At 38.7% G+C, this 13,831-nt stretch overlaps 1 protein-coding gene across 1 annotated transcript in view; it reads right to left on the bottom strand.

Moving 5' to 3' along the window:
- Positions 1 to 8,764: 8,764 nt before the first annotated feature.
- TBC1D2B (TBC1 domain family member 2B) overlaps positions 8,765 to 13,831 on the bottom strand; it is a 61,834-nt gene continuing 56,767 nt past the window's right edge. Inside the window, exon 13 of the mRNA XM_019533385.1 lies at positions 8,765 to 12,614. Within this exon, the coding sequence (XP_019388930.1) occupies positions 12,419 to 12,614 (196 nt within the window). The 3' untranslated portion in view covers positions 8,765 to 12,418. The remainder of the gene's footprint in view (positions 12,615 to 13,831) is intronic.

Genomic DNA, 13,831 nt, shown 5'->3' with positions numbered 1-13,831 from the left:
CTGAAATCCTTCCCTTGTAGGTTAGCATCCAACCCTTTAAGACATTAACAGTACACAGTAATAACTTCTAATTAACAAGTTATGGGGAACTGAATATAAATGCCATTCTGTTTCCCTTTCCAAGTATGCAGGTACCTTCTCTGTTAAAGTCTGCTCCTCCTTCCCCCAGGAAAAAAACCCTACTGCAGCTAAAACTTGCATAATGGCTTCTCTCTCTCTCTAGGTACTTAATTCGCTTCCAAGGATTTCCAGCTATAATAAATTCAGAATCATTTTGCTGTGCCACATGTTATGGATTTGTGCCAGCGCTGCTATTCGCTGCAGTGCAAAGTACTTGCTTTCAGCTTCTAGTCCAATTCTTTTTTTCTCTCCCAGTCAGAGGAAGTCAATTGTGACCCCTTCTAGTTGTCTAGGGGGTGGTGCACTTGGACTCTGAACAAGTTTCACCACGTTCTCTCAGTCCAAAGTATCTGTATTACATGATACTGAACAGGGAAAAATGAAGTGGAAGAAGCCTAAAGGCTCCAAGAGGTCAATGGAAGAACCCAGTTCTCTTTAAAAGCAAGTTTAGAGGCTCCCTTCTCACTCTCAATACAGATCTCATGAGCTGACATCTTGAAAAATGCTCATCATGGTAAAAACCCTCAAGGAAAATTCACCCTTTTTTTGTTTGGTTCTGTCCAGAGGGAAGGTGAGAAAAAAAATGTTCCTTATTTTGACACTCAAAATTGCAAGTGCTTTTCAAATATGGTTGAGTGCTCTACCAACTGAATAACAAAGGCAGGATAAGGTGGCACCTTATCGACTAGTTCAGAGACATGAGCTTTCATAGACTATGGCCTACTATTCCTGTTCTCTGCAAGTCTGTGTATAGCATCTGACAAAGTAGGCTATAAAAAGACTTGCGGAGACCAGAGGTACTAGTCTGTAGCCTACAAAAGCTCATGCCTCTCTGAACAAGTCAGATTTCAAAGGTGCCATCTTGTCCTGACTTCTGCCTAATTAACACCTCTCAGATTCTATTACTTCACCTTCTGACACCTGGTCTAGATAGGGCCTATGTCCTTTATTGCAAGCAGAGTATACCAGCTGTAAACAGATCTTTTCCACTGTAACATCTATAATCATATCCAAAGCAAGAGAACAAACTTCTTCCTGCTTCCCCAAAAGTTAAAGTAAAGGGTGCAAGGGGGGAAGAGTCCTTTCTAGGGCTTTGGTATGTATAGCTCCACACCTTCACTTCTTCCTTGGCTCTTCTTTTCATATCAAAAGTCCTTTCTCTGATTTCAAACTACTTTGACCACTGCAAAAGGGTTATGGCTGGGTACTTCATTGAATCAATCTCCATCAAGAACACCACTATGAAACTAGAGCTTTGTATTCCCATTAATTCCAGATTTATCACACCCTACTACAAAAGTGGTCCTATACTCTGCTGTTCGCTGGACTTCTAAAATAAAACATGCATCTTACATAAACAATAAACATTGCCCAGCTATTATATGTAACAATTCATCAAAGAATCTCAAAGTAATTACACTAACGTTAGTAACTTTATGATCATATACAAGTCTGCACAATGCAGAGATTACCACAAATGTCTCATCTTTCAGGACAGTTGCAGATCCTGTGAAAAAAGGTTTAGCTGTAGATGATTTTGCTTTGATTGCCTGAGAAGTCACATGAATCCAAGACAATTAAAACAGATAAGATAACTAATGTTAAGTGGATCTCAAAGCAAGTGGCCCATTACTGATACTGAGAACCACTGTAACTGTAGAGACTAGCACTGTAGCCTGTCTGCTGGGCGCACACTAGTGAGACAGGTTCCGTATCACGTCATCCAGGAAGTAACAGAAGCATATGAGCTACACTCCTGAAGGAGGACTCAGGCTTGATAAAAGACTTACCAAGAAAAACATTACCTGAACTTAAATGCTGTGTCACTTGCACTGCTTAAGAACATTGCTTTGAATGTCACTTCCCCATTGTTATTTGAATTGTTATAAAAGCAGATTATACTGGAGATGTTTACATTACATGCATACAAATTTTTTTAAACAGAAAATAATCAAAATCAAGGATTCAAAAGTTAGGAAATGCCAGAATAAAGGTTGCTAGTGCAATTTTCTTCATTCCTATTTAACTACATTAACACATGCTATCTTTTTCCCCACAAAACATTGGTCTCATTCATTTCAGAGCACAAGATGCTAATTTACAACATAGCTACTCAAAATTTTGTTTTACCTCACTGTTCACTACACTCAATTTACTACACACCATTCAAAACCTTCTCTGAAGGCAGAGGAAACCCTTGTGGGTTTCTTCCACAGAGCTCCTTTGCTAAAGCAGTAATTCTCAATAAGGGTGATGACGCACCCTGAAGTGTCTCCAGATTATTTGAAGGGTGCCATGAGTTGAGAGGAGGTAAGCAGGTAAATACAGGTGCAGGCTTGCCCCTGCCTGGCCAATCTCCCACCTCTACAGCTTGACCTTTCTGCAAGGAGTTAAGTGTTGTAATATATAAATTAGGTTTTTGAAATTGGGTGAAACTGTCTACTCAGTCCAATGAGGGGTGCCTTGAGTCCAAAAAAGTTGAGAACCACTGCTTTAGAGAATGAATGCTTCACAAATATTAACTATTTGATTTTCACAGCACTCCTGTAAAAATGAGGGGGTATCATGGCCTGCATTTTACAGAGGTACAGAAATTATCAATCTAAAAAATATCCATAAAAGGTACAAATAAAAACTTATACACAAGTAGTAACAATTTGTTAGTGTGGGTTGCAGGATTTGCTCAGCAACACAAAGAACTGCATCAGGTCTCCAGAGTTGTTTTCAAATGTCTTAACCAGGAGACCCTGCTTTCCTTTCCTGTGGTTCACTGATACACTGAAAAGGCACCTTCCAACTTCTGCAAGAAATAATGACAGAATTCTACAGACAACAGCCTCTTTCACTACTTAACCCTGGTTTATTCCTAGAACAGCAACTGAAACAGGGGACGAAGGAAAAAGAGTATGGATGCATGTAATTAAAGACTGTATTATATAGTGCACAAGAGGCCCATGTTAAGATTGCACAAAACAACTTTAATTCTGGTACCCCCCCATAGTTTTTTGGGGTTTTTTTGGTCAAAAAAGGAAAAATTCCTTCATGTAGCATCAGACAGAGAACTATACAAATCACCAACCAGGTTGGAACCATCCATCATAGAAACCTCTGCCACTTAAGATAATGGAATAACCAGCAGCAGTAGCAGAGTACCACCTTTATGGTATCCCCATTAGATGGGAGATAAGTCACTTTGTTAGAAAGTTTTGCAGATATTCCCTGATGGGAGAGGAACAATGAGACTCAGTGTTGGACTCCATTCAAAGCTGTGGATGGGAGCATCTAATAAGAGCAAATCCTTCTTACAGTTTCTTTTAAGTCGGTGATTATTAACCAGGGTGCCCTGGGATCCTGTACAGGGTGCTGCACAATATTAGTGCTGTTTGGTATGCAAATAATTATACATAATTCACAAGATAAATCCAGAGATTTCACATAGGAATCCATAGTGTCAAAAGTATTCTGAGACCTTTTGGGGTCTGAGTATTGTGCATCAGAAGAATTGCTTTAGTATTTTTCTGTAGTAAAAAATTATTGAAAACTAAGAGCTGGCAAGGGATGCCTTGAGTCTAACAAGGTTGAGAACTACTGATCTAAGCTTCTATCATTCTCCCTAAACCTGTCCCTATCCTAGTCCTCTTTCTTCCTCATCCTAAACTTCTCAACCCAGTCCTGTTCGCCACACCAATCTACTCCTAGTCTTCATTCCTCAGATTCCTCATCTCAATACCCATCTTCTTACCCTGGGGCCTACTAACCCCCTGCATCTTCCATCCAAGTCCCAGTGTGTCCCTGGCACTCCTATTCTCCATCTCCTTGCCAGTCAGCCCCAATTTATTCTTACAAGCTCTTCATACAATCAGTCTCTTTTCCTCCTCCCTAACCTCCTGTTATCCCAATGCTTCTCTTCCCTTTTGTTTTCTTCACACTGCCTGCATATCAGCATGAGAATTGAAAGCACAAGAGAGAGACTTTGTCCTTTCAGTTCTGGTGTCCACTCACATCCGGCATAGTTCATCTAGAAGGAAACTGCAGTTGGAGGGAATATCCTGCTCAGCACCCATTAGCCCTAGGTTGGAGCATGCTTGGTGAGGACAAAATCTTCAGGTAACTAAGCTGGAAAGCTCTTGGAAGCCAACAGAACATGTGAAAATAGCCAATTTTCCCTTAAACATAGCCAAATTTGGACAGATTTTCACAGGAACAGCAAAAAGGTACATCACAGCAAAAGGCATTGACAAAACAGAGGGACAGTTGAGTTATTCCAAAAAATAAAAATAGTGTTGATGGTGACATCATTTTGATGGTTCTAAATACACGTGAGAGGCAAGGATTTTGCTAAATCCCATGCCAAAAGAGGCACCAGAATATTTTTACATAGACAAATCAATGTATATTTTTCCTAGCCTCATTTTCAGTAACTAAGCCATTTTAGCTGCAATTTTCCAAAAAATCTTTGAGGCAGACATGAAGCTAAGATAACTGATAATTTCCTCCCAAATTGTTAGCATTTGATAAACTGATGAGCAGCTGAAAGTATGGGTCTTTTAACATAAAGCAGCAAGCAACCTTACCCTTTGGTGGTACCAGACTGGCCTGTAAATCTTTGGGGATACATTTTACAGAATCATGGCTCCTTTTTATGATGAAATACTACTTTAGAAGCTTGCCTTTTAATTTTCTTGAACCTTTAGCCTTCCTGCTTCCAGGGAGAAAAATATTCAAAGTTCATTACACCCTTCCTTTGCATTATCTGAGTAAAATACAGACTTCTGGTGCTGGAGACCTCATTACAATTAATATTACAGATATGTTTTGGGTTTTTCTTTGTTTTCATCAATGACTAGTTTTATAACCGTCACAACCCTGTAAGTGGAAACTTTTTAAAGCATATGACATTGCTGTAACTCTGTTGCCAGCAAGGTCAAGTGGCCAAAGTTTCAGAACTATTCAGCATTTCTCTAAATCCCACGCCAGGTGTGAACTGCTGGTAAGCTGTGAAGGTGTAACAAGCACCCCAGGAGCCTTCACAAAAGCCTCTGGTTAACCCAGGCTGAGAACCACATCCTTTGCCTGTTTAGTGCTGTTCTGAAGATACAAAGCAGCCTTGCTACCTTTTAACTGGGGCTTACCTAAAACATTCATGCAAAAATATGTAAAATACTTTAAACAAGTCAGTTTGTACGTAACTCATATGAAAAGATATAGGTAGCTGTCATACACATTCAAATACTGACAAAAATCATACAACCTGTGCTAAGACATGTTTATGACATGAGGATCTTGTTTGTCTAAATTAATAAGGGCTTCAAAACAGCAGAGTGCCAATCCCCCAAGTTTCCTCTGTAGAGATGACTTGGCCAAATAGAAATGAGGGTCCCTCCAGCCACTTTCCCAGCTGATCAAAGCCAGGGAGATGAGCCTACTTGGCAAGCATCTCTCTCAAAAGTCACTCTAAACTGCTTGTTAGGCTCAGTCCTAGCTGTTCTTAGATTCTTCTGTTTAAGATAATTTACTCTCCAACAGGATTAGTGATTTAAAAAAATACGTACTACAGATTTCTTTTTATTGGGTCTCTCCCCTTCCTACCCATACTCTGCTTTTGGCACTACTTTGCTGTCACAGGTGCCAAGCTATTCTTCTATACCCATCCTACCTGATGCAGCATTAACACTTCATCATTGGCAGACTGGCTCCTTAAACCAAAAGGTTCAATACCTCTTTCAGTCACACCCATGCTATTGGTGTAATTTCACTAGCAACAGGTGTCTTGGTCATTCCAAGAAGGAAGTGGGAGTATCCTTTGTTCTCTGATAAGGCTTTCAGGGTTAAGGCAACCTATGCTGCATGAGCCAACCAACACCCAAATGTTCAAGTCAGGACATCACCTTTGCATATTTTGATGCACTTGAATAACATCTTTGGTTATTCCTGATTCTTTGGAACAACTGCCTTCAGCATACAGGACAGGAGGTCCTCAGGTCTCACAGTTGTGTTCCGTCTTAGCTGCTTTTCTGTACCCTTTGGCCTGTATTGTTACCAAATTGCAGAATTTGAAATGAACTAGTTCTCATACTTCATTGTTTTGTCAGAACACAGCAGTTTAGAGGACAGTGGTGTGTGCTATTAGATATCACTGTGATAGAGAGACCATGCTAGACAAAACATCTGGCCCCAAAACACTGACAAAGGGAACAACATCAGTAATAATGATAATGCTTAGCACTTAGATCATTTAAGTGAGTGTCTTCCAAAAAGCAAGTTAAGCACTTAGGTCTGTCTTTTTTTATGGAAAAAAATTTAAAATGCATGGATAGTTTTTCAAAGTGGAAATTAGGGCCAGGCTTTCAAGGGCATTTAAAGATATTTTCAAAAGCCCTTAACGTGGTTAAGCAGGCAAGCGCCCTGGAAGTTTATGGTTGGCAAGGGAGTTTGAAAGTCCTTAAGGGGTCTAAAAATATCTTTGAAAAATCTGACCTTTACATTTCACTGGAGACACAAATCAGTTAAGACCTTTATGATCACAATTAACCTAGCTGGTATATGTAGCTTTCATGCAACATACCTGTTTGCAGTCTTGATAGTCCAGGTTCAATACCAGGTTTACATCTTTGTTCCTTATAGGAACTTTTCCACATACCTCCACCCCACCCTGAGACATCAAACACTATAGCAATTTTCAGTGCCAAAATATAGCTTACCTTGCACTAAATATGAAGAACACAAAACAGCTTCATTTTTCTAGGTAAGACAGGTCACTGCAGACAGAAGAATATTTTACACCTGTTTTTCAAGGTTAGTCTTTTCTGAAAAAAGACTTTATTTGGAAGCTTGGACACTTAAGGGAGAGAAGAGAAAAAAAATCCCTGTTACAAAGAAATTCTAAATACACTCATTAACAGATTGCTCAATCAGAAAAGATAGCAGCCTTTTTTTTTTTTTAAACTTAAATGTTGTGAGGGAAGTGAAATGGAAACAAACTCACTTTCACACACCACACATTTTGATATCTATTATGTTTAAGCGTATAAAATTAATGTAAAGCTTTAGATTGGGTTAAGATGCTTAGCAGCCTTAAAATATTAGAGAAGCATAACTAAACTTCCATTTCAAAATACAATTGAGAGGAAGCTAAAGTATTAAAGTTTGAATGGAGCCAGAAGATGCTTATGCTGTCTTAAAACTGAATCTATGGGAATTTTTACACATGCAAGTGTCACTTTGAAAAGTGCCTGGCGCTGTGACGCTTGCAATTGTATAAGCAGCAAAATGGGCGTCAGCATAAAGAAAATGATTGTGGTGCATTTTCCTGCTTACACAACTGCAAGCAGTGCAGTGTGGTGCGCGTCATCTCCTGCACAGAGCAGACTTGATTAACTGAGCCTGCTCTGAAGCAATGGATCTCTGGCATGTCTGAGAACTAAAAGGTATGTATATAAACGCTCGATAGCTCTAAATATATGGTCAGATATGAGCATGAAAATTCATGAGCATTGAATGAGCGATGCTATTAAGACTACATATGAAAGTGAATTTTGCATAAACTCATTCCACTGTATATGTGATGTCTTCAGTGCTGTGCTAGCATGTCATCATCATTGCTGACCTCTAGTTGCTAAGGTGAGAAATACACAGCAAAACTGTGGTACTGTTACTCAAAGTTAATAAATTGATCGGCAAAGACTCATATAGGAAGGTCCATTGTCAACTTATGCTTACAGATGATATTTTTAAAAGGGTGCATTAGGGGCATTATTGGCAGACATGGTCAGAGTCATAGAATCAGAAATGAATAACAAATCAACTGATTAGTTGTGGCACAATTTATAAAAAAGTGGCCTACAGTTAACAGCGCTGGATATTGACTAAGTACAAGTTGTGAGTGAGAAACAGAATGATGCTATCAAAAGGTGCTTCCACAAAGGGTCCTCTTTCACCTTTTTCTTCTTTCCACTGAAAGAAGAGATCAGGAATAGACTTGCTTGACCTTTTTGCCTTAAATCCATCTCCTATTAGCTCAAATAACACCTTTTGCAAGTTTTAGTTTTAAGAAGCTTATCTACCAGATGACTATGTTTTCATAGAAGCACACCTCTGAAACCTGGGCTGCAAGCAAGGGTTTGTAACCTTCAAAAGGAAACTGGATGCACACCTTGCTGGGGTTATTTGACCCCAGAAGTCTTCCCTGCCCAGAGCAGGGGAGCTGGACCCGATGATCTCACCAGGTCCCTTCCAGCCCTAAACTTCTGTGAATCTGTAATTCAGAAAGGCATTATAAAAAGTTGTTTATATATAGTAGATACTTAAGTGCTTTACTGAATAAGGGCCTAGGATAGCAAATATAAAGTTAGTTAAGTGTATGGGAACCATTTGCCTACCTTCATAGCACATGAATTGTCACTTAATTTGTTTCTTTCACACAGGAATACCGTTAGCAAGAATTCCTTTAAACATGACTTTCACCACCTCTTTCCCTTTACTTCAGAGTAGACAGTACTTGGACTAGCTCCGCTTAATTGTTTTCTATTAGTATTTAAATTTGATCTTTAAAAGGAGCTAGCAGGTCAACATATTCCATTTCCAGACTTCTTCTGTTCGGATAGCTCCTGCAGTTATTTCAGTTAAACAAGAAGCCATGCCAAGGTATAATGCAAAGTAATAAATGGTTTATTTTTTCCTTCAATCTTACAAGAATCTTTAGCAAAACAGTAACAGTCAACTTTTGTGATTAAAATAGGCTTTGTGTACCATGCACCACTAATTTCATTTACAAAATGGCACTTAAGGGACAATTTATTAAACATTTCTGTACTTTGCTCCACAGTAGAAAAGTGACTAGTTTTAATTTCTCAGTAACAGATTTATTGAACAAATAAGCATGATTGTGATAGGATTTAATTTGTCAAATTCATGAACAGCTGTTGTCTTTTGCTAGCTGTTTTAAACCACAAAATCCTACTCTTGCTGCTAAAATACCCTCCCATGGGTACATACAGGGATCAGGGAATAATACAGTATACATCACGAACAAGAGCAGTGAAAATGCAAATACTACTTGACTACTATAACTGTTCAAGAACTTTGCAATAACACTTGATGATAATACTACAAATACTGTATATACAGGCGCAACAGGAACACCGTGCAGTACTAACAAGTAGATGTGTAGTGCACCATATTTAAGTCTAATATAAACAGAAAATAACAGAACCATGCATACAGGTATAAGGATGGAAGAACAATTTTCAGGATCTTATCTTAGTGGTTTGGTTTACATAAGGCATATATGAGGTGCTGTGCATAAGAAAGGTCTTGCGTGTATGTAACAATCAAGAAATTCTTTAACAAACAAAGTCCAGAGTGTTCATTGTAGTGAAGATGCATGAAAGTGTTAAATGGGATGTTAAACATACAAAATATAGACTTGGTGCTTACTATTTTCATTAATGGGTCAATTTCCAATAAGTGGAAGGTGTGCAGATTTAAATCTTTGTGCACTGCTTTGAGAGTTTGTCCCTAAATGTTATCATTCTGTGTCTATAAAAATCCAGGTTTGAAGGTCACCAAGTCATTCTGTATTTCTTTTTGGATTTGCCTGATCTAATACTGAGTGTGTGTAACTTGCATGTTTATTTAAATAAAGTGAGTTAGTGCTCTTCAAAGTTGCCAGGTAAAAAAGCACCAGAAACCCACTATTTGCCCACAGAATAGTTACAAGCAGACAAACAAAACTATATTTCTCTTAAGCTGGTTCCTGTTACTTCCATTCTGTAGGGACAGCCAGTGACAAAAGCTGCCATTGTTGCTCATTTAGGTTTTTGTCTTTCTGTCCAAGGCACTAGTAATGATGAGAAGTGAGATGTAGACACTAGCCTTCCAGGAAGTCACCAACTCCTTTTAACTACTGTAACTATCTTATATTAAACTTACTTCGAGTTATGATTATGTTGCGGACCTTATTTGTTGTTACTCACATGTAAAGACTGTGGAATAAAACTGTTTTATGACATGCAGGAACAAAAAATTAAGTTTAACTAGCAACATTATTTCCCAAGAAGGACTTAGGATATTGCAAGCAATACCCTCTTCAGTATATCTGTTAGCTCTGGAGAACCTCCTGAGCAGCTTTCCAAAGCATACTGTTTTCTTTTCATAACCCGATGGGGGTTTAATGTGTTCAGTTTGGAAAAAAAAAAAAAAAAATCACAGAACTGGTCTGTAATCAAGGCTCAAAACAGCAGTCTCTAGGAGTGGTGGACTAGTAAAAACTGACTATCTATATACTTCTGAACTATCCAATTCAACTGCAGCAATTCTAAAGAACAGCTTAAAACAAGTTTAGGAATGGATGGGTTTAACACTTGAAAAGAAAATAATAGCTTTACATTACAGATCTGTTTAGAGACCAGCTCCCCCTAACAGCCAGCATATAATTAGACATTTAAAAAAAAAAAGGTCCTGTTTGTATATTTATATAGTGGTTGTAATTGTAAGTATAAAAGGAACATGTATATGCAATAATATGAAAAGACTACCTACTAAATTCAAGTACAAGAGAAGGAGTAACTGGGGAATGTTATTATACACGCAAGAAAGTTTTGAACACAAGTGAAATATTTCTGAAGATGATCATTCCAGATTTCTCCACTCAGCATAAAGAACTTGGTCCTTATTTGAAATGACATATTATACAAGTTGTGTCTCCTCTTTAGGTATCTGGAAGAGGTCAGCTAATTATGAAGCTGATCTGTTAAACTAACTGTATTTTTAATTTTTTTTAAAGAAGCAGCAGATATTCCCACTATATTCTAACCTTATTGCTACAAGTAGCTCTGGAAAAAAGAAACTCTATCCATTTCTCAGTAAAATAAAATAGTGGAAAATGGAAGAATTCTGCAAGCTTACACTATTGACTGCTTTTAATCATCACTCCTCCATGTATATTGCCATAGAAATGAAAAACCTTTTTGTGAGAGAACTTTTGCTTGAATCCTATATTCAATCTTGTTAAGAAAGCAAGAAAGAAATCCATTATGTCCTGTTACTGTTCATTTAATTGTGCATCAAGAAGTGAAATAACAGTGGGCTCAGCAAGCTTTCCGTGGTCCTAATGCCAGAGACAACATTAGGTGGATGACTGGCTGTTTCACCAAGCTGGCTCATGGGCTACATGCGCTGCTTTCACAGCAGCACATATTTTGGGGGTATGTTTTAGATTTTTGCACAAGTTGAGGAATCTTTAATCAATTCCTACCTGCATTTAGTCTTCCTTTAAGAGCCTTAAATTATACCATTACACAAAAAAGCTAAAGCTTCATGGAAACAAAATCACTTGGGGTATTTTAAAATTCAGATTTCATTTATTTCAGACCCTGGGCAGGGAGAAGAGGACTTCAAGCAAACAAAACAAAAAACCCTGATATGAACTATTATCTGCAATATATTTGTTGGATTCTGATTAACTTAATCCATCTTAACAGCTGCTGCTTCTTGAGAGAATGTGGACGGAGGAGTAGGGAGGCCGGGGGAGAAATATTAAATTACAAAACTTGTGGATATTTCTCTTTGTATTAAGGAGAATGTGATCATATAAAAACACAGCTGTCCAAAATAAATACAAGTGTTATGGTTTGCATTGTAATCACAGTATACACCAAAACTTTAAATAAAAAAAAAAAAAGAGTACTTATTTTCTATTTTAAGTATATACACAGAAAAATCTGTCTAGCTATCCACATCAATGCTGCAGTGCAAAAGCAAAACTGCTTTTACTGTGCTTCATGCCATACCTTCTCAGGTGATATAAAGAATGGTCAATTCATTCCCAACAGGACAGACTTTTTTTTTTTAAATGTATCTTCCTGAAACTGAAAAATGGTATAATTCCAAGTAATACAGCGTGCTATAAAAATGTATAACAATGTTCAGTAATTAAGGAGTAAGGACTTCTCTACTACTGCTTCACATGCAGGCACTGATGGGATTCATCAGCACAACAACTGCCAGCTCAGCTGTTTAACTGACAAACAGATATTAATTCTAAGTGCTCTACACACACTTGCATGAACACTACTGTAAACAGAACGATTTGGCCTCTGATACAAAAAAACGTTTTTGAAAGAAAGTGCTGAAGTTTGGAAATCTGTCCTGCATATTTCCAAGTGCCACTATTTTACATTCCATTTTATAGAATTAATTAAAAAAAACAACAACTGTATTTGAAATTAAATCTCAATAAGCTTTGGTCATGATTTCCCACCCCACCCCTACCAAAGAAAGTACAAAAGTCACGAGTTCTTTAATTGTCTTCTTCATCATCACTGATAAGGTCCCTTTTTTCTACATTGGTCTCTCGTTCACGAAGGAAGTCCTCACGAATGGCTTCAAGTTCGGTTAGCTCAAGACGCACTTTCTCCAAGTGGTAGGTTCTCCGGTTCCTGATCTGCCGCAGTGGGAAAGGGTTGAGATCCCCAAAAGCAATACTGATCAGTTTTCTGAAAGATCATACAGTTAGAAGACAATCATTGACATCCATGTTCTTTAAATAGCATCCAGTACAGTACTTTGTACAATAGGTGAAATGCAACTCTGATGTTGCCTCACATTCTTGGTGCGTCTTGGATGAAGTGTTGAAATTGCAAACGCAGTACTAAAGAGCTGCTAGTTTCAGTATGAGCAGGTGAGATGAAGAATGACCCCTTAAATGCTGGCCAATCTGCAAAACTCATTGCAAATTCTATACTGTGCTGTGGCGTTAAGCACCTCAGTCCAGTGACAGGGAGATGTAATCACGCTTTGGATAACCAGAGCTTTAGACCAGGGTATGTCATTCACTACACCTGAACATTCTGTCTAGATCAGTGGTTCCCAACCTCTGTTTGCCATGACCCACTGCTGGAAGTGGAGCACGGCAGCAGTGGAGGCACAGGGGTGGGGTAAGCTCCCAGTGTGTGGCATGCCTTGTTCTTTGCATGGGGCACCACTGGCATTGCCCCATGACCCTCACTTGGGTTGCGACCTGAGGTTGGGAACCGCTGGTATAGATCATCTATCCCATAAGACAAGTGATATTCATTCAGGACTCTTGCTTTATCAAGCTCCCCTTTGCTTCCTCCAGAAGTGCAAATGCATCACACTTTCAAAAAAATAAAGCAAAAAAATGCAATGGGAGACCCCAGGAACCATAAATAATGAACTACATTGCAAGAGACCAAGAAGGTATCAAAACAGCTCCCTTGCCCAAGTTAACTTCTATTTTGCTGATCTGCAGCTGTGATGATAGATCTTTATTACATCCCATTTCCCCTCTTGTAGTGGTTTCCAGCTCTTGATTGAATGAACCCAGCCTTTATTGAAAGATACTATATTATAATTAGGTCCTGGTTTAAATCCTGGCCCTAGCTTGTGGTGTGGAGGCTCCTTGAATCTTGGAGTCTCCCTCCCTCCCTCATCCTCATTCCCATATGCCTCTCTTTCCATTAATTGGTGGACAGGTGGTGTTGGCCTTGTCACTCACTGCTTATTCCTGATGCCAGGAGGTAAAAACCACTCTGGTTTAAATATGCTATAGCGTTTGCCTCCTGCTGCTTGCTGCCACTGAGACAGGGAGCAAAATAAATAAATAAATCAATCACAGCATATTTAAAACCATGGTATTTGCCTCCTGGCTAGAGGAGCAAGCAGTGGAGCACCTCTACCAGTACGCAGAGGA

This window comes from Crocodylus porosus, unplaced genomic scaffold (genome assembly GCF_001723895.1).
Source record: "Crocodylus porosus isolate Cpor-Errol unplaced genomic scaffold, CroPor_comp1, whole genome shotgun sequence".
Lineage (NCBI taxonomy): Eukaryota > Metazoa > Chordata > Crocodylia > Crocodylidae > Crocodylus > Crocodylus porosus.
Note: the sequence above shows the minus strand (reverse complement) of the source record. Positions and strands in the feature narration are given on the sequence as shown.